Here is a 19,527-nt window from a genome sequence, read left to right on the forward strand (position 1 = left end):
GCTGCAGGTTTTACGGGCTGGTAATTTACCATTTTATCGTCTCCCAGGACATCGTGCTAGTACTGCCCATTAGTGACGTAACAATAATGAAAAGCAAGAAGTGACCAATCATACCTGTTTTTACAAGATACATATATGGGAGGAAGCAAAAAAATAAATAAATCTTTAAAAACATATAGGGCCACGACCAATGAAGTTTCTGTAGGACATAATCTGCAGCATGACAAATATCCACCCAAAGTGAAAAACTAATTTGAGCAATCTGTACCCTCTATAACAAAAAAAAAGAAGCCCTTACTTGATGGGTCAACATACCTGCTCCGAGGGTGAACCTACAATCTGACATCTTTGAGTGGAGCCCAGAGAAAGAGAAAGCTCTCTAGTTCCCTCCCAAGTGGAGTAGCTCCTTCCCTGTCTCGATATGTACATGTTGCTTGATGTGTCCAACGCAGATTGGAACGGAGAATGGAGCCTATGGCAAGTTATTACTGGAGGATGATTGAAGCTATTAAAAATCGTTTAAAGTTTCTTGATTTATTATAAGAGAGACAGAGGCAGTGTGAGTAGAGGAGCGGCAGAGAGAGAGAGGGAGACAGAAAATTCCAGGCAAGCTCTGTGCCACCAGCGCAGAGCCCAAAGCGGGGCTTGAATTCACAAAGCTATGAGATCATGACCTGAGCCGAAACGGAGTCTGACCCTTAACCCACTGAGTCACCCAGGGGCCCTGAATCCTTGTCCTTAAATAGCACTTTTATTATTTTATAAGGACCACATTTGGTTAGATTTTACCCAAATGTTCATCACTTTCTTTGCTCACCATCTTTTCTTACATTTCTTCCCAGATGTTTTCTTTTATTTTTTTTTAGTGTTTATTTATTTATTTTGAGAGAGAGCGAGAAAGAGAGCGAGCACACGTGCACACAAGCGGGGAAGGGGCACACAGAGAGGGAGGGAGAGCATCCCGAGCAGGTTCTAGGCTATCAGCAGAAAGCCCCACTCGGGGCCAGACGTCATGAACCGTGAGATCATGACCTGAGCTGAAATCAAGAATTGGATGCCACCCAGGTGTCCCAGGTTGTTTTCTTTTTTGCTGAAGTAAATCATAGGGATGTTCTTTCAGTGAAGTTCTGGTCAAACACTTCCTCAGTCTTTATTTATATAGAAATGCTTCATTTTACCCTTGTACTTGAAAGATAGTATGCTTTCAGGACACAGATATCGAGGTTGACATTTGTTTCTCTCAACTCTTTAAGGATGTTATTCCATATCATTTGGCCTGGGGAGGATCTCTGTTTAAATCATCTTCCCAGGGAGGCCTTCCCTGACCATCCTATACGAAGTGGAAATTTCTCCACACGCACTAGCCCCCCTTCTTCGGCTTTTCTTGTCTCCACAGCCAGCACCAAGAGTGCAGACAAGCCCAGGGCCCCTATTCGCACAGAAACCAACCACTGCTCCTCCCGGAGCACAACTACAGGGCTCTAGGCTGTGCCCTATGGAGACCTATCCATGGTACCGACCGTTGTCTATACCTACAGGGCACACTCACCCACAGATCTGCAACCCTTCTCAAAATTTTGGAGGCCAATTGTGTTTCGTAATACTGAATTTTTCAAATTTTGGAAAGGAACAGGGTACCTGTACCAGATTTTATAGACCACCGTGGTTCCAGGGACAGCATCTCCAATCACATCCGTTAACATTTCCACTCTCAAATATGAGACTATTCTCGCCATTGTGTGTCCAGTCCAGGGCACAGGGCCTAACAAAAGGCAGCTGCTAAGAAATATTTACTAAGTGGCTAAATTAAATCTTTCGCCCACATTCTGACACCTCCCAGATTTATGTGGCCAGCCTGGCCCCACCTCCTGATCTCAGCCTAAGGGCTTCAGCTCCTGCTGGAAAGGTCCTCCCGGGTGACCCACAGACAGTCGCTCCTCTTCTGAAATGTCCTGATCTGGTAAACACCTCACCCTATTGCTTCAGGCAGAACCCCAACAGTGATCGCGGAGTCTTCCTTCTCCCTCAACCACCACTCTCAGGAAATCACAAAGCCTCCCCTTCCCACTTTCTAAATGTGTCTGAGACCTCCCACTGTTTCCTTGCCTGTAGTCCCTCCCTTACTGCACACTCCCATCACCTCTTGCTTGTTTTTCTACAGTAGCATCCAGAGGGGTCTGTCTTAGGAGATCTTGCCCTTCCAGAGGATTCTCCACAAAGAACTCTATTTGAAGTACAAATTTCATTTTTTTAAGTTTATATATTTTTGAGAGAGAGAGAGAGAGAGAGCGCGCACAAGCAGGGGAGGGGCAGAGAGAGAGGGAGAGAAAGAATTTCAAGCAGGCTCCACACTGTCAGCGCAGAGCCCGACTTGGGACTCGAACTCACGAACCATGAGATCACCACCTGAGCTGAAACCAAGAGTTGGATGCCTGACTGACTGAGCCACCCAGATGCCCCCAAATTTCATACTTAAAGTGAAATTTGATCCATGCCTATCTGTTCTGTTCTGCTCAGTTCTATTCTCTGGACGGCTTATTAGACTAATAGATTCACCTTGCATGTCCCCCACTGCCCTTCCTCACCTGAAACTGCAGAGTGCCACCTGCCTCCAAATACAGCTTCTCTCAGGTCCCCATGGGAACCATGGCCTCTCATTTCCAGCCCCCCACTCTGCTTCCGCCCCCACCCAACACCTGCTGCCTCCCTCTCCGCCCTGTTCACCTCAGCAACTCCTACTCCGGTCAGGGTTTTGACCTCTCCCATGAGATTCCCATGGCACCCCACACTTCTCTGATCAAGGCACTCGTCGCCCTGCTGTTCTCCCCTCTTTGCTTCTCCTCCGCTAGAATGTAAGCGCCATGCTTACAGGGACCTTGATTTTAGCCGTGCCTCCTAGGAGGTGTAGGAAGTGGTCAGTAAAAATCGCTGAACGGAGGAAGGGACGCTAAATTTGGAAGCATCAGAATGAGCCGTGATGCTGCCCTTTCGAGGAACTGAGCACATAAGATGCTGGAAAGGAGGATTATTTACCACACGAGTGCCAGCAGCGCTATGAGTTCATCGATGCTAATAATCCTGTAAAGGTAGGACGTGTATGTTCTCAGTAGTTCCTGAGCTAGGAAACATAGATGTAACAGGGCGTCGGAACACACCCCGAGCAGGCGGTGGACGTTGCTAGGGTTCCGTGGCCGACGTGGCTATTGTAAGTGGCAGTCATTGTTGTTAATCCCATGGAAGGAAGGTTTTCTAAAGCCTTTGCTGAAGTAGCAATTTTTTGGCTTTTACCACCAGTAGGCAAGGAGGTGTGCAGGGTAACAGCGGCTATGGGTGTTTTTCCCTTCCCCGAACCTGCTGAAGGGGAGAACTTGAAAGTCTTCTGGATGAAATGAGAACAGGGGGCAGCTGTTGCCTACTGATCAAAGACTGCAGGTGTTTGGCTGAGACTCGTTGCCAGGAGAATGCAGGGGAGGTAGGAACGCGGAAAGGGGGGAAGTGATGTGGGGGGGGGGGACGGTTGGGCTCTAAATCCAGGCTGAACATAGCAAAAATTCTTGGGGTTTTGCCCATCTAAAACCAAAGGACAAAGACAACTTTTTCCATTTTATGTACTGAGGGATGCCACAGGCAGCAAGTGAGGTACATCATAAATGAGTCTTGGGAAAATGGATGCCCCATGCCTCGGTTTCCCCAAACAGGAAGGAGGAACAATGTGCTTTTTTTTATAAGATCAATTAGACAATCATTTCTCTCGGACATAGACTTTCTTTGCGTTTATTTATTTTTAGGGGCGGCTGGGTGGCTCGGTCGGTTAAGGAGCTGACTTCGGTTCAGGTCACGATCTTCCGGTTCACAAACTCGAGCCCCGTGTTGGGCTCTGTGCTGACAGTTCGGAGCCTGGAGCCTGCTTCAGATTCTGTCTCCCTCTCACTGCCCCTCACCTGCTCGCACTCTGTCTCTCTCTCTCTCAAAAAAAAAAAAATAAACATTAAAAAAAATTAAAATTTATTTATTTTTAAAGATTTTTTAGGGGCGCCTGGGTGGCGCAGTCGGTTAAGCGTCCGACTTCAGCCAGGTCACGATCTCGTGGTCCGTGAGTTCGAGGCCCGCGTCGGGCTCTGGGCTGATGGCTCGGAGCCTGGAGCCTGTTTCCGATTCTGTGTCTCCCTCTCTCTCTGTCCCTCCCCCGTTCATGCTCTGTCTCTCTCTGTCCCAAAAAATAAATAAACGTTGAAAAAAATAAAAAAAAAAGATTTTTTAAATGTTTTTTATTTATTTTGAGGGGGGCAGTGCAGAGAGAGGGAGAGAGAGAGAATCCCAAGCAGTTTCTGCACTGTCAGCGCAGAGCCTGATGCGGGGCTCAAACTCACAAACCATGAGATCGTGACCTGGGCCGAAATCAACAGCTGGACACTCGATCAACTGAGCCACCCAGGTGCCCTTAGGCTTTCTTTTTAAATATGGAGGAGACAGGGGCACCTGGGTGGCGCATTCGGTTAAGTGTCCGACTTCAGCCAGGTCACGATCTCGTGGTCTGTGAGTTCGAGCCCCGCGTCAGGCTCTGGGCTGATGGCTCAGAGCCTGGAGCCTGTTTCCGATTCTGTGTCTCCCTCTCTCTCTGCCCCTCCCCTGTTCATGCTCTGTCTCTCTCTGTCCCAAAAATAAATAAACGTTGAAAAAAAAAAAAAATATGGAGGAGACAGACCTGAGGGCGCCCATGCTGGCTCCTGTTCCTCTGCTCACCTCTCACCCCCCAGAAATGATCTCATTGAAATAATGCTTTTGTTTTATTTTTAAGGCACAGATTTAGTTACATTGGGAAGAAAACTGTACAAAAGGCAGCTTGAAGGGAGTTGGTGGAAGAGGGGAGGGTTAGAAGCTCAGGGACAACTGCTCCAAAGGCCCGCCTTTGAGCAGAAGCTTGACAAGATCCGGGGCATTAAGCTTGTGCAACTGCGAAGACCCTAAAACAGAAGAGTCTGGAATGTTTGAGGGGCTCCAAGCAGTGAATGGCTGGAGCCCAGTAGAAGGGGGATGTGGGAGAGGGGCAGGACCTAGTTCATGCAGGGCCACAGGTGAGCTTTGGAGTTTGCTAGTAATAGAGGTTACAGAAAGGTTCTAGGCGGGAAAGCAATATAATCGTTATCTGTTGTTTGAAAGATTACTCTGGCTTCTGAGTAAAGGATGGGCTCAGAACAGCAGGGGTGAGGGCAGCGTGAATAGCAGGGAACTAGGGGTTGAGGCCGGGAGCCAGGTAGGAGGCTGCTGCGACCTCTGGGCACAGACCTGGTGACACAGGTGAACAGGGCTGAAGTCATGGGCTGGAGACCAATTTTGAACATGAGAGCCAACAGTTCTTTTCCCCGGGCTTGGATGTGGGGTTCGAGGCAAACAGAGGAAGCAACATAAGAGCTGGTCAGTGTTTGGGTACACTTAGGGACAGACCGGTGAGCGAGCTGGAGTCCACGAATATGTGACTGTCCCTTTCCTGTGAGATTTCCTCGGCTTCCGGCGGCCGGCTGTTTTTGCCAACCTTAGTCTGTTTTTGCCTTTCTGTAATATGAGGCTAATAATACTCACCCTTCAAGGCTGCGGGACAAAGGCTCCTCCTTTCTGAGGAGAGACAGGAGGAAGCTCTGGGAGTGGATGCTAAGGCCCTTCTCAAGGGTACTGTGGGGCAAGCACACAGATTCAATACAAAATAGATATGTTAACCCTCTCGACAATGCTGTGAGGCAGGGATTGATTGCTTTTGTCCATTTTGCTGAGGGGAAGACTGAGGCCCTGAGAGTTTGCATGTCTGGCCTCAGTCGCGGTGCCTGTGGGCCGGCCCAGACATGGAGTTGGAAGTGGGCAGCTAAGGAACAGGGTCAGTTGGCATCGTCCTTGAAGAAGAGGAAGGAAAGAGATCCTCTTGCTTGTGAATGCCCCAACCCCCACCCCGTTCCGATCCCAGATCCCAGCGAGGAGCAGGAAGATCCTGGGGCTGTGCTTTGCTTAACGCACATCAGGAAGGTAAACTGGGAAGGAGAAAACCCCAACATGGCAGGTAACCTTCTTTGAAGTGCGGAGCAAAGAAGCCAGGCTCTGCTCCCACCTCAGGTTGGGGCTGAAAGCTGGCGACCAGGAGTGTTGATGCACAGACACCAGGAGGGAGCTCACACAGGCCAGGCCCCAGGGCCTTGAAGACAGTCCACCTGACTACGGTTGCTTCTGTCGCTTCTGTCAGCCCAGAAGCATCCCTGCTTTGGGTAACCCCTGGTCCTGGTCTCCCGGCACAGGCTGCAGGTCAGGGAAGGAGTGTAGGCAGGACTCTGGGGAACCTCCTGCCGCTCTTCCAGAAGGTGAAACCACTCATCTCCCTCACTGGACACTGGCAGCCAGTCGGGAGAGCACAGGCCGACCCTGTGGATCCTCTGTACCCTGCACACATCTGCTCTGGCCCTCAGACGTGCTCACTAAGTGTCCAGGTGGGTCTCAGTCATCTTACTGTCCCCAATGCCCAGCACCGGGACTCGTGCCCAAAGGGATTTGCTGAGTGCGTACTCAGTGCATACATTTCCTGAGTCCAAGGTTCCAAACCAGCGTCTCCAATGTCTGGCTTCCCTTGGCAACTTCAGAGCCCAAGATGTGGGCCATTGACTTAGCTGCTGGCTGATCCTGCAAGGGAGGACATGTCAAGGAAAAACAACTTCCCTTCCCACTGCTTACCTTCCTGTAGTCACGAAAAGGGAGCCCCAGATGCAAAAACCAACCTCAAGGACATGCCTGCAGGGAACGTCACTGAGTGGGTGGGGGTGGGTGGCAGGGCAGGAACCTGGGTTCTGAGCCCCCAAACCTGCGACCAATAAGCTGTGTGGCCTTGGGCAAGTCACTTAACCTCCCTGTGCCTCTCCTTTCTCGTCTTCAAAAGGGAGAGATAGGGGCGCCTGGGTGGCTCAGTAGGTTAAGCATCCGACTTCGGCTCAGGTCAGGATCTCTCGCTCCGTGAGTTCGAGCCCCGCGTCGGGCTCTGTGCTGACAGCTCAGAGCCTGGAGCCTGCTTCGGATTCTGTGTCTCCCTCTCTCTCTGACCCTCCCCCCGTTCATGCTCTGTCTCTCTGTCTCAAAAATAAATAAACGTTCAAAAATAAAAATAAAAAGGGAGAGACAGAATAGTTTAAGGGCAGGTAGGTCCTGACATCACATGACCTGACTTTGAATGTCTGGCTTCACCACTTACCTGCAGCAGCTACTTAAAGAGTTTTGACCATGGCCCTGTTATTAAACAAACTCTGTGGTCCTCAGCATTCTCATTGGTCAAATGAATATTAACAGTGTTTCCTCGGGGTGCCTGGCTGGCTCAGTCGGTAGAGCTTGCGACTTTTGATCTCAGGGTTGTGAATTCAAGCTCCTCATTGGGGGTAGCGTTTACTTAAAAATAAAACAAAACCCTATGTCTACCTCATAGAGTTGTTGCTAAGATAGCTGTTGATTACATTCAATATATTTATCTTTGTATATTTTAGGACAATGCCCAGCACCTAGTAAGTGAGTTATTATTATTGTAATTTTTGCCTTTTTTAAAATAATAAAGGACTGCTCTCCAGGCCTCCTGGGTTTTTGGTGAGGATCCCCAGACATCATGAATAAAAAAGCAGAGAGGAATTCAGTAGGTAGCTGGTCTTTTTGACCTTTTTTTTGTTTTCAAATCTGACAGGAAATTCCTTCCTTCTCCAGCCCTGCCCGCCACCCAGCCACGCACCCCAGCTGACCACTTTCCATGACAAAAGGCCAGGTCACGTGGGCGGCCGGTTCTCGGCCCCAGAACCCGCAAGTCCCTGCCTCAGGTAAACCACTGGGAGTTTCTTCTTTAAAAGCCTCTAGGTTTTTAGCTACTAGAGCAGCTAAAGAAAACCAGTTAGACCCTGTGGACTTAGCCTCTTTCCAAGTTCTGGGCAGTCGCAGGGAGGAAGAGAACAGCTTTAGTGATGCTCCTCATGGCCAGAGCTTGGCCCACTTTGCTCTGGGAAGGGCTTGTCAGGGCCCTGGGGAGCTGGAGAAGTTGGGGTGCAGTTCCTGAAGCCTCTTGGCCCCCCTTTCCTAATAAGTTTAAGAACAAGATTAAGGTTCTCAAAGTATCCAGAAGGAAATGTGAATCCGGTTTAGTAGTTTTTAAAATTCTCCTTTGGCCCTGTCTTATTCTGGAAGGCACACTACATCCCAAAAGGCTGGAAGGCGGCTGCCTTCACTTACTTATACATGTGCCCAACTGGCCTCACTGTGGGCTGCAACTCGACGTCAGTCCCCCGGTCCCTGGCCACCCCAGAGAACGAAGGTCACTCATTTATAGGCCAAGGGAGCACATCTTTCCCTCTGCACTGTCCCAAACAACAGAACGTGAAATCTAGCTCAGATCCAGAATGTCTGACCTGGTTCTCAGGCAGACAACGTCACAGATGCAGGAAACCGGTGCCAGCTGTAGGGCTGGTACAGACTTTGACCTGGAAATCTCACAGGCACGGGCAGCTTCGTCGGGTAGCCTTGGGTGCCATGCCCAGCAGGAGGCAGTTCCCTGATCGAGACTTGCCCACCTTACAGCTTCTTCAGTCCCGGGAGTGGAGACTGAGTGGCCCTGCCACCCTCCGCGGCTGTTCAGCAGGAGAATGACGCAGATTCTGCTCTTGGCCTTTGTCCTCATAAATGCCATCATCCTGGCCTTTCATACCAACCACTCAGATCTAGATACTTCCAAACACGGGTTACTCATGTGCTTTTTGCATGTCTTTCTTTCCAAGAAATCCTTATGCCTGTCTCCATTACCGCCACCCCCCCCCCAACCTCCGACCATGCCAAAAAACAAACAAAAACAAAAACAAGAACCCAAAACTTGGGTAGCTTACTGTTGGTCGAAATTATTCCGGCCTAGGTCTCTATTAATAGAAATAATTAGATGTCAAGAAGGGAGCTGCCATAAACAATCTATAGTCAGCAACTAAAACATTGAAGGGATCTACCTCCAATGTGACAGGGCAAACCAGTGGATCTCAGTTCTGAGAGCAGCTAATTTTCTTTAGAAGAAAAGGCATCTCACAAGACAGAAACCGTCCTACGCCAAAAACCCAGAGGCCTCCTTCATCCAGGGCCCAACAACTAGCCCACAATTTTCCAATTGTGGGTGTTAGTCTAGATCAGTGGTTCTCAAGCAGGGTTGATTTTGTCTCCCCCCAACTGGCCAGGAACATTTGGCAATGTCTGGAGACAGGTCGTCACCATGTGGCCAGGGCCAGGTGGGAAGGAGGCACTTCTAGAGTCTAACGGGTAGAGACCAGGGAGGCTGCTAAATACCCTGTGATGCACAAGGCAACCTCTACAATGAATTACCCAACCCTAAATAGCGGTAGTGCTGAGGCCGAGAAACCCTAGTCTAGAAACCTCATTTTCCTGGTTTCTTCTAGATGGGGGCCCAGTCTCAATAGTTTCCTATTTCCTTGGCAGTGTGCAGTGATGGGCTGCCTGTGGCCCCATTGAGGGCCACCACACCCAGGGCTGCGGAGGCCCCCTGAGGACTTACTGCCAGCTGGTGAGACCTCACAGCACCATTTCATTCTGGAACAGAAGTTGTCTGGTACACTTAGGTTGGTTGATCTAAGACAGAACTGTTACTCTGTTAAAAATCAATAAAATGCTCACATGCCTATAGACCATCCCCAAGAGTAACTGTTTTGTTCCAGCCTTTCAGACGTGGGCAGGTGGGACCAATCCAATGGGAACATCATTTGCTTTTGCTCTCAACAAAGTCCCTGTAGTGGCTTCAGTGTCATGCCCCTTACATCTCTATTCCTTTAGGAGAAAGACGCTGAAGACAGGAACGCGTAAAGGTGGCCAGAAATCATCCCACTTAAGAGTTTATTTCATGTGATTCTCAGCATGCAGTGTACTTTCTTGGGAAAAAAAAATTTTTTTTTGTCCCAGTTCACATTATAAATTAATTTACAAATATAGAACTGTGTTAGAAATAATATTTATAAAAGTCCCTACGATTTTTCACATAGAAAAATATCCACAGAAACGGTTTTTTTGTACACACAATCTGGGGGGTAGGTAGTCTCTTTGGTTGTCTTCGTCCATAATATTTAAAAAGTAACGGTGACGTTATTTATACCTCAATAAAACTTTAAAAAATAGTTTTCTGTATTGTGTATTTCAAAATAAAAATTTAAAAGTAATGCTGTGAGTCTCAAAAAAGAATACACAGGGAAAAGTTAAAATTTTTTTTTTTTACAATGTACTTACTTGCGTTTTCTAAAAAAAAGTAAATCCCCAAACCAGCAACTCTCCTATCAAAGATCCAACAACAGGGAACAAAGGCAACTCAGGACATTATCAGCTGTTCCAATGAAATCAACAATTATCTACATTTTAATTAGCACTTTTTGGGTAAGTTCAAAAGGTGGCTAAGGATCTGCCAAGGACCAGACACTCAGCTGGGCACTGGGAGGGTGACCATAAAAACTATTCAAATGCAGGTACCTCTTGAGAAGTAAAAGGGAGTGCTAAAAAATAAATTATATTAAAAAATTTTAACAGACGGTTTATTAAGAAACTATAAAAAAAAATTCCATTTCAAAACTATTTTTTAATAACATTCTAATATTGTCTTTAAAAAATGAAAGATCTAGGACACACGCTAAAAGGGACAGGACACCAAGTTAACTAGGACAATGGTCACCCTGGGCATATGGCAGCAGAAGGCAGAGGGAGGTGTCTGTCCTTGTTGCTCAGGAGAACATCTGAAACGGTCACTTATTTCAATCTTTGGTCAAATGAGATGTAGCTCATTCCCACCCCCTGCACACTGTGTCTGCCTACGGATAACGGCACCTTTTGTTTTTTTCAGGACCAGAACAAATCTACCAGCACCAGCTCTGGAGCCAGACTGCCTCGACCCGATCCTGGCTCCTCGACTTGTGTGTGACATCTTGGGACATGCACTGGCCTCATATAGAGAGCACAGGGACAGTAATAACACTGATCCCCCAAGGCTGCTGTGGGATCACACGTCGAGTGTCTGTCTGAAACGGCACTCCACACACAGCTTGCCTGGGCAGTTCTATTGCTATTAGTATCCACCGAGTCCCAGAAGCGGAGCCTCAGCAGAGGTGACTTGTGAGCTGGATGTAGCTCGGAGGATTTGTGGTGTTTCCTGGTACAGTATTTTAAGAACTTTAACCGGTGGCAAAGAAGGCAAATGGAGGTTTTCTAAAAAAAAAAAAAAAATCCAGACACCTGACTTTTCCAGAAAAATCAAGATGCTGCCAGGCAGGAAAGAACTAGCTGCCCACAGCGGCCTTCAGCTGGTCAGTCGCGGCGACCGCTCCCCACTGCTGCAGTTACCAACTGCGACCTTTTTTTTTCCTACCCTTTTTTTTCCTACCCGAGACACTTCATTCTTTTGTTTCTTAGCTGCCCCGTGGGCACATCTGAGCTTGTAACCCTGATATACGGCGATGAACAAAACAGACGCGGTCCAGGCCCTCGCAGGGCTCGCAGGTCCCGGCCCAGAACAGAGGTGGCTTTCTCTCCAGGGAGGCCCTTCTCCAGAAGAAACCTGTGAAAGCTTGCTGGGCTGTAGAAAGAGTCATCTACGACTCCCGTGCGCCTCCAGATGTGGCCAGTGGGCCCACGGGATCACCCGGGGCTCCAGGGAGAGGCAGAGCCTCCCTTCCCGCCCCAAGACCTACTGCCTGGGAAATCCGCATTTAACAAGATCTCAGGTGCGCATATTCAAGTCTGAGAAGCTGAGGCTGGCGCGTCCTATACCTCGGAGCCCTCGCGGGGGTAGATGAGGCTGTTGACCATGCTGAAGTTGTAGAAAGGGCTGCTGAAGGGGCTGCTTTGCCCCCCGCTGGAGCCGGCAGGGAAAGGGCTGCAGTAGGAAGGCCTCTGGCTGCTGCTGCCGGCGCCGGAGCTCAGCGGCAAGGTGTCCGGCGCGGCTTCCGAGACCGAGCTGGGGGGGAAGGCGCTGCTGGAGGGCAGCTGGGCCCCCTGGATCCCCAGGTGGCGGCCGCCAGGGAGGGCCCGCTGGGTGCCCCCACTGCCGCTGACACTCAAGGTGCTGAGGCTGCTGAAGAAGGTGTTGAGGCAGGGGGTGGAGGTGAGCAGGGAGCCTCCCGGGGACGAGGCGGTACTCTTGGTGCCCTCGGGAGGCTCTGGGGACTGGGACGGTCTTAGCAAAGCCGTCGGGCTGTCCCCTTCCGGCTTCGCGGCCACTCCCGACCCCAATCCTGAGGAGAGCCCGTCTTCCGATTTTGTGGTCCCTGGGGCCACCGCGGAGGAGCTGCTGGCTTCGGAGCGGCGCTTCCGCTTCCGACGGAAGTTCCCGTTGTCAAACATTTTCTCACAGTTTGGATCGAGGGTCCAGTAATTCCCCTTCCCTGCGGGGTGGAGAAAGAAACCCAGGTCAGAGAAGGACCCAGTCCGTGCCCCCGAATTATTCAGCCTCAGTCCCGGAGGGAGGACGGACTCTCTTGAAACCCTGACAGACATGCTCAGTCCCCTCTACTGGTTACATTTATCCTTCCGGGGGAGGTTTTATTCTTCACCTCCCAGGAGAAATCTTGAACCCAGATGTTCTGGCCACTTCCACTCTCTCCTGGCAGTGCATGCTACTTAAATCGTGAGACCTAATTCTAGGCCCAATACATTTTTAATGCCCCAACACCTCCCCCTCCAGACTCATGGCGTGCGCCCTTGCAAAATCCTGGTGCTACTTAAACGTGAGCCTCCATTTCTTGATTTATAAAAGCAGGCATGAGATTAATACCCATTTTACAGATTGGCCGTGAGGGTTCTGGTACCTGTTATTATTATTTGCTCAAAGGGTACAATATTTGTCCCTTAAAACAAAATCACTCCACTGGAAAAAGGCAACCTCAAATACCACAATCACTTGTCTTGCCAAACAAAAATCACAAAAGTTATTACTGGGTAGTCAGTTGTTTTAACACCACCTTGGACAACGTGTGTTCAGGGGACAAGGGAGCTCCTGGAATCTACATCCCTCCCTCCCTCCCCTTCAACAGGAGGTGCCCCAGGTCTCTTCCCAGCGTTTCCTCCACCGGCAAATCTCAGACCAGAGCCCCATTTAGTGCATGTGGTGCTAGTCTTCTGCTTAGAAAATCCCCCTCACTATCTAGCATAATCGAGGGAAAAAAGATCCACCCTCTTGGAGGATTTTCTCTCTCAACAGCTTTTATCACTTCTGGTAAACAGAATCTTTGGCATTTGAAAAGTACTGGTAAGCACTTGTAGAGTGCTTTACACGGGCAACTTCGGTTGCTCCTCTCAGCTCCGTGGAAACAGGCCACATTGGTTGTTAGTAACCTGCTGTGTTCCCAGTTAGCAATGGTAGAGCTCGGCTTTAAGCAGGCTGCTTCTAGACTCCGCATTCTTACCTAAACACTGTGTTAGGTTGCCTGCATGAACTAGCACTTATTCCTCCAAACCCAGGATCTTCAGTAACACATTTTTTGCAAATAGTTGCAAAAAAATTTTTCTTTATTCATACAACTGCCATCTGAATACCAGCACCTGTACCAATCAGGATATTTATATCGTGTCCCTTAGTACCAAGTGCTTTGACAAGATACTAGCTAAAGACGCTAACTTTTTAGACAGCCCAGAAGAATATACATGACCATTAACATGATAATCTCAGGTGCTTTACGGGCCAAATGGGGAAGGTATCTAGAAGATACCTTCTAGAACTGTATGCCCTGTCCAATACAGTAACCACTTGTCACACATGGCTGTCGGGCACCTGAAAAGTGGCTCGCTAGTCCAAAGTGCCCTGCAGAATCAAGCACACACAGGACTCTGAAGACTTAATATCAAACAAAAAGCATAAAGTATCTCACTAATAGCTTTTATATTCGCTGTTGAAACAATATTTTGGGTTACTTAAAAATAATTCCACCGGTTTCTTTTGACCTTTTTAACGTGGCTGCTAGAAAATTTGCAATCACACACGGTTTGTGCCGCATTTCTCTTGGAAAGCACCGCTCTCGAGTGCTTTCAAGGTGCGAACGCTCCAGAGCATTTACACAAAATCCTGCATCTCTTTTTCCTATCACGCCTCTGTCCCCACCTCCTCTGTCCCCAGCTCCTTCTGAAAACCTCATGTAGAATCCTGTTCTCTCGGTTTTTTTTTTTTTTGAGCTTTTCTTTGGCCTCCACTGCTCCGGTAGAGGAAAACCACTCAGAGCGCTCCACTGTAACCCAGCCCTCCTCACCCGGGGCGGGGGGGCTCGGATCAGAAATGCAGCACACTTGGGGTTTTCATTTTTACATTTCTAAATAGTGAAGGCACCAAACCACACTCTGTAGGACCCAGCTTTAGTTCTCGGATTCCTCTATTCCCTGTCCCCGGATGCCTGTGCCACGACTTCAGTCGTCTCTCTCAAGGCGGGCGCCTACTTCACGAAGGACACAGAGAGGACCCTGGTGCAGGAAGAGGGTCTGTGAGGACCCCGGTGCAGAAGGAGGTGTCTCCAGGGGCAGCTGGGACGGCCGGCTGTTGCTCGGTCTCTCACTACCTATTCCGTGAAAATGTGCCGGGGCTCTCACCTGAATCCCTTTATAGTCGTCCCTTATCCGAGAGCCCACGCGTGTTCCTATTCCTAATCTACCTCCCTGTACCTTGGTCCCTCCCTTCCACTGGCACCCAGGGGTGGCTTCCCGTTCGAGGATACTGGCTTTTTTCGTTTTTCTCTAACCGGCCAGCCTCTGCGCGTGTGTGTGGTGGGTGTGAGTGGGTGCAAGGGGCGAGCCCCCCACCACCGGGCCCCCGCGCTCGTGGGTCCTCTGATAGTTCTCTTTGTCCTCCGGTCTACCCCCGCCCCAGCCAGACGAGGTTCGGGGTTCGGGCGGTTGTTCCGTCCGCTCTGCCTCCCAGTCCCAGTTAGGAAGAGAAGACTCCGCATGGAGCTCCATCCAAGTCGGCCCCTGCCCGGGCGCCGCCTCCCCGCCCTCCCGGCCGGGGAAGCACCTGTCCGGCGCCCTCACCTGGGTCGTCCTCGTCGCGGGGCACCTTCTTGAAGCAGTCGTTGAGCGACAGGTTGTGGCGGATGGAGTTCTGCCAGCCGGCCTTGCTCCGCTGGTAGAAGGGGAAGCTGTCGGCCACGAACTGGTAGATGTGGCTGAGCGTGAGCTTGCGCTCGGGCGCGCTCTGGATGGCCATGGCGATGAGCGCCGAGTACGAGTAGGGCGGCCGCACCATCTTCATCAGGTCCTCGCGGCTGGCCATGGACAGCCAGCCCAGCTCGCCGGGCGCGGCGGGCCCCGCGGGCGAGGCGGGCGCGGCGGGCGCGGGCTGCGCGAAGGCCCGCTGCGCGCAGCCGAAGGTGCCGGCGGCGGGGGGCGGCTGCAGGAAGGGCCCGGCCGCGCCCCCGGGGGGCGGCGGCGGCGGCGGCGGGGCGCCCAGGTACGCGGCGGCGGCGGCGGCGGCGGCTGCGGGCGGGCCGCCCACGCCCGGCCCGTTGAGCCACAGGTAGGGGTTGGCGGCGGCGGCGGGCGGCGCGGCGTAGTCGGCCAGCCCGTAGGGCGCCCTGGAGGCCGGCGGGGCGCCCGGGGCGGCGGCGGCGGCGGGCGGGGGCAGGCCGGGCTGCGAGTACACGCCGAAGTTGTCGCCGCAGTACAGGGCCATGTCGGCGGCCGTCGGCGGGTGCGGCGCGGCGGCGGCGGCGAGGGGCGAGCGGGGCTGGTGTCGCCGCTCGGGCGAGAGCATCCCTTTGGGGGAACCTCCCTGCGGCCCCGCCTCGGCCCTCGCTGGGCGACCGGTGCCGGGGCGGGGGTCGGCGGAGGCGCGCGGAGCGCCCGCGAGCCGCCTTCTTATAACCGTCTGCGGCGCGGCTCCTCCCGGGCCGGCCCGGGGCTGGGCGGCGGCCCGCGGGCCGGGGCTCTCCACGCCCCCGCCACGCCCCACCTGCCCGCGCATCCCGGCGGAGCGCGCCCGAGCCCTCGCGCCGCGCGCCCCGCCCACCCCGCCCCTGGAGCCCCTCCTCGGCGGGCCCGGGAGCCCGGGAGGCCGGGGGAGGCTGGCGCAGGCCCGCGCCTCCAGGTTGAGGGCGAAAAGCACCCCACTGCCAGCCGACGTGTTCTTAGCACAGGGGTGGGATAAAAGGACGAATGTGGAAACCAGGAGAAGGTAACCCAAACAGTACAGCGGTTTTCTGAAAAGTGCCCAAGATGAGTTTGGGTGGCCACTCAGACCACCTGCTTAGCCCCCTTTGGTTTTCTACCTCGAGCTTCTGCACCCTTTGTGATTGAGTTCCAGGATTCACGGCCGGTCTCAACCGATCGGCTTCCAGTCGAAAAGAATAGACGCGATTTACAACTCTTTGGGGGCTTACGGTAGATTTTAGTAACGGGCATCCTTGGAGTGTCCCCACCTCCTGGGGGATTCTGTGATGGGAGGGACTGAAATTGGTTTTTAATTCTTCTAACCATGTCTCTAAACACATAACTATATGTCGTTCACATTCGGGAAGTATTTGTTCATTTTAAGTCCGGTTTGTGCAGTCCTTCGGTGCGATTTGTTTTCTTCAAAAACAGAAGGGTGTATGTTTTCAGAGACATTTAAATAAGTGGGTTCGGAATTAGCATTTTAAAGCCAACTGTAATTTAAACTGTGCAAGAAGCGCTCATTTACAAAAACGGTCTTAACGAATTATGGTACAGGACTTGCTTTCTACTTCTGTAAGTTTTGAAATGTGGTTCCTGCCCGGGAAAAAAAACAACAACAAAAAAACAAACAAACAAGCAAAACAAGTAAGATACTGTGGCAACCCCACATGTCACACAGTCATTAGTTATTGGCTCCGAACAACAATAAGAAAACTGTTTCTTTTACAATTAAAATCATTCCTAAATATGTTCTTACTAGGTAGTGACAAGTCTGAGATTCACATTTAAGGGAGAGGGGTGGGGGGAAGTTTTTTGTTTGCCCATTGCAGACTGACAGTTCAGAATATTTAATAGTTTGGAAATCCACCCCCCTCTACTCCACTCTTATTTTCATGATATGAAGTTAGTTATGTACTTTACAGAACGTTATCATCATCTGTTATCTCATTCCTTAAAAAATGATATCCAGAGATACTTAACTAGTAAATTTAATACCTAAAATGCAAACCACAGTTCCAAGTAACTATTTTCTTCATCTTTTCTGGACTCAGAGAAGAGTTATTCTGACCTCTAAATTCAGCACACTGTTTCTTTTAATCTCTTGGCAAATGCTATAGAATGGAATAGTGTTTGTTTAATTGTATTTTGATTTAAGGATCTAAATTTGATCTAAATTTTTCTCAGAGAAGAACAACGTGTGTTTTCTCCTTTCCCAATAGTACAAAACAAAGTTGTTTTATTTCTTTTGGGATGTTAATAAAGATGACAACTATAACCCAGGAAATTTTAAAGCAATTTTTAATAAGTTATAATGCCCCAATTTAATATTTGTTCTTAAGTTTAAAGATCTAAAAAAGGGGGGAGAGAGAGAGAGACAGAAAGTCCAAAAGAAAGTCTAGAAGTAAATTAGAAAACATTTGTAACCATCTCCCCTTTAGTCATTGATGTCCTTAAGGCTCTCACACCCTCCCTTATTTTTTAACAAATTGCTTATGTGTACAGACTTTGCAGTTTTGCAGGGCTGTTGTTGTTGTTCTTGTTGTTGTTTTAGTCTAATTCTTAACCCAATAGCTCCAAATTATTTCTGAGTAAGAGGCCATGATTGCAAATTATCATCTCTTGCTTTGATGAGAGGTTCTGCCTACCAGAGATTTTGTTCCTTAATTATGCATGATCTTTTGGGACTTTAGTTTTACTTAAAAATGACAGAGCCACCTAGTGGTTCTTTGCCTGTGTTACAGCGTACATCTAGGCAGGGATCTGTAAGGTGTGATACCCCCTCTAGGGATTTGGAAGTTTTACTTTTCTATCCGTTTTCAATCACATCTTAGTTAGATAAGGTTAAAACTATTATTGGTCGTGGCCTGGGGTTTTTTTAATGTCAAAGTTAAAATAATTTTTAATCCCTATTTTTTAAAATTAAAATGTAAAAGCATGTGGGTGCACTCAAAAACAGGATAAAAAATGTACTTAAAATGCCAGCACCCACTAATAACATTTTGTCAGATCGCTTTTTCACAAAAAAGATGTAATCAAGGCAATTGATTAGTGCTTCCATGCCAATGTGAAATGGTGAGGCTGTTACATGTTTTCATCACTGGAAAATAAAACATTTGGGGAAAATACGGTAAAAAGTAAATAAACTCTGGTGCCAGTGGAGATGAAAAATGAACCAGAGGAGGTGAAGAAAGAACTCCAGAAAACTTAGATTGTAATTGGAGAGTACAGTTTGGGGAATCATGGAGGGAAGATAACCACCAAAATATAGAAGGCTAGTTAGTGCATTTGTTGTTTCCATGAGGAGAGGATAGATTAAGATGTTGCTGACCAACTAGAGCTGGACCCGCCGCCTCATTTTTTATTTACTGTCATGTTTTTCCAACTTCCGACCCCTTAATCGGTTCCAGTTGTAGAGCTGGGAGTATCGTTAGTTGGGGGGCACACCGAGGAGCCTGTCCTGTCCTCTCCAGTCCATACCTCAAAGGCTGGGACCTACAGATGGAAACAGAACTCCGAGGGACCACGCATTTGCTCCTTTAGCGAATGTTGAGGGCTCTACTTACTGACTGTGAGCATTAGTGGAAAACTGAGGCAGCTCTTTCCCCTCCAGGAGGACAAGCCTTCCACCAACTTGAGATATGTCTTCTGTGCCAAGAATATTTTTCTCTTACAAGCCCTTTAAGTTGACGTTGGGCAGATTGCCCCTGCCAGTCACCCCGCTCAGCCACCTGGGAGTCACGGAAGACTGGAGTGAGCTGCAAATATGGAGTGGGGCAAAAATCCAACCCGGGGAGGTTCAGAAGCAAGGGCGTGACCCAGGGACCACCCAGCCACCTGCCGGCTGACCCCCAAAGTTCGAGCCCCTCTTCCTCAAACATTAGGCATGACGAGTATAACAAAAAGGATGAATCCTAAGGACTCTAGAAACCTGAAACATCTGAAGATACCACAGAAGTTCCGTGTACTTAATGCAGAAAAAGAAGAGAAAAACTACGGGCCGAAACAGTGGTGCTCCCACAATTCCTTTGAGCAAAGTTGTTCATAATTGGCTCCTCTGCTTGAGCCCTACACCTCTTCCCCACCGCCTCACTCTCCCCTCCGCAGTTCTCTGGAATGCTTCCTGGCCTCTGGCTCTCCCCGATTAGCCCCGATCTTGGGCTTCCTCGGCTCACTTCTCAGATTCCTGCTTCTGCTCCAGACCAGGCGCCCAGGGTGCCTCCAGCGGTCCTAGGACAGCTTGCCTGGCAGAGCCTGCCTGCACTGAATGCATCTCCCAGGATCCTCCCAAAGTGTCCTGAGGCCATCTCAGCTGAAGGCTGCACTTCCCTCCACTCTTCCGTCCTCGTCCTCGTCCTCGTCCTC

The 19,527-nt window shown here is 49.9% G+C and overlaps 2 protein-coding genes across 4 annotated transcripts in view; one reads left to right on the plus strand and one right to left on the minus strand.

The window, feature by feature from the left end:
* Positions 1 to 9,861: 9,861 nt before the first annotated feature.
* Positions 9,862 to 15,930, minus strand: FOXI3 (forkhead box I3). The gene is made up of 2 exons (XM_011281245.4): positions 15,046 to 15,930; positions 9,862 to 12,416 (listed from the first exon to the last, which is right to left on the minus strand). Exons 1-2 carry the CDS (start codon positions 15,764 to 15,766, stop codon positions 11,797 to 11,799), a joined length of 1,341 nt encoding a protein of 446 aa, XP_011279547.4. The 5' UTR covers positions 15,767 to 15,930; the 3' UTR covers positions 9,862 to 11,796.
* A 114-nt stretch (positions 15,931 to 16,044) lies between these two features.
* TEX37 (testis expressed 37) overlaps positions 16,045 to 19,527 on the plus strand; it is a 65,184-nt gene continuing 61,701 nt past the window's right edge. Inside the window, exon 1 of one of the 3 annotated variants that reach the window (XM_019827550.3) lies at positions 16,045 to 16,186. The gene's annotated coding sequence lies outside the window, so the exon portion shown is untranslated. The remainder of the gene's footprint in view (positions 16,187 to 19,527) is intronic. The other 2 variants (XM_019827547.3, XM_019827549.3) reach the window with 2 other exon arrangements.

The sequence above is a fragment of the Felis catus genome, chromosome A3, assembly GCF_018350175.1.
Source record: "Felis catus isolate Fca126 chromosome A3, F.catus_Fca126_mat1.0, whole genome shotgun sequence".
Lineage (NCBI taxonomy): Eukaryota > Metazoa > Chordata > Mammalia > Carnivora > Felidae > Felis > Felis catus.

What these genes read in the sequence shown, in the direction of transcription:
- FOXI3 (XM_011281245.4), bottom strand. Translation starts at nt 15,766, where the DNA reads ATGCTCTCGCCCGAGCGGCGACACCAGCCCCGCTCGCCCCTCGCCGCC. An exon ending in CCGCGACGAGGACGACCCAG is followed by an intron (nt 12,417 to 15,045) that starts GTGAGGGCGCCG and finishes TCCACCCCGCAG; the next exon opens with GGAAGGGGAATTACTGGACC.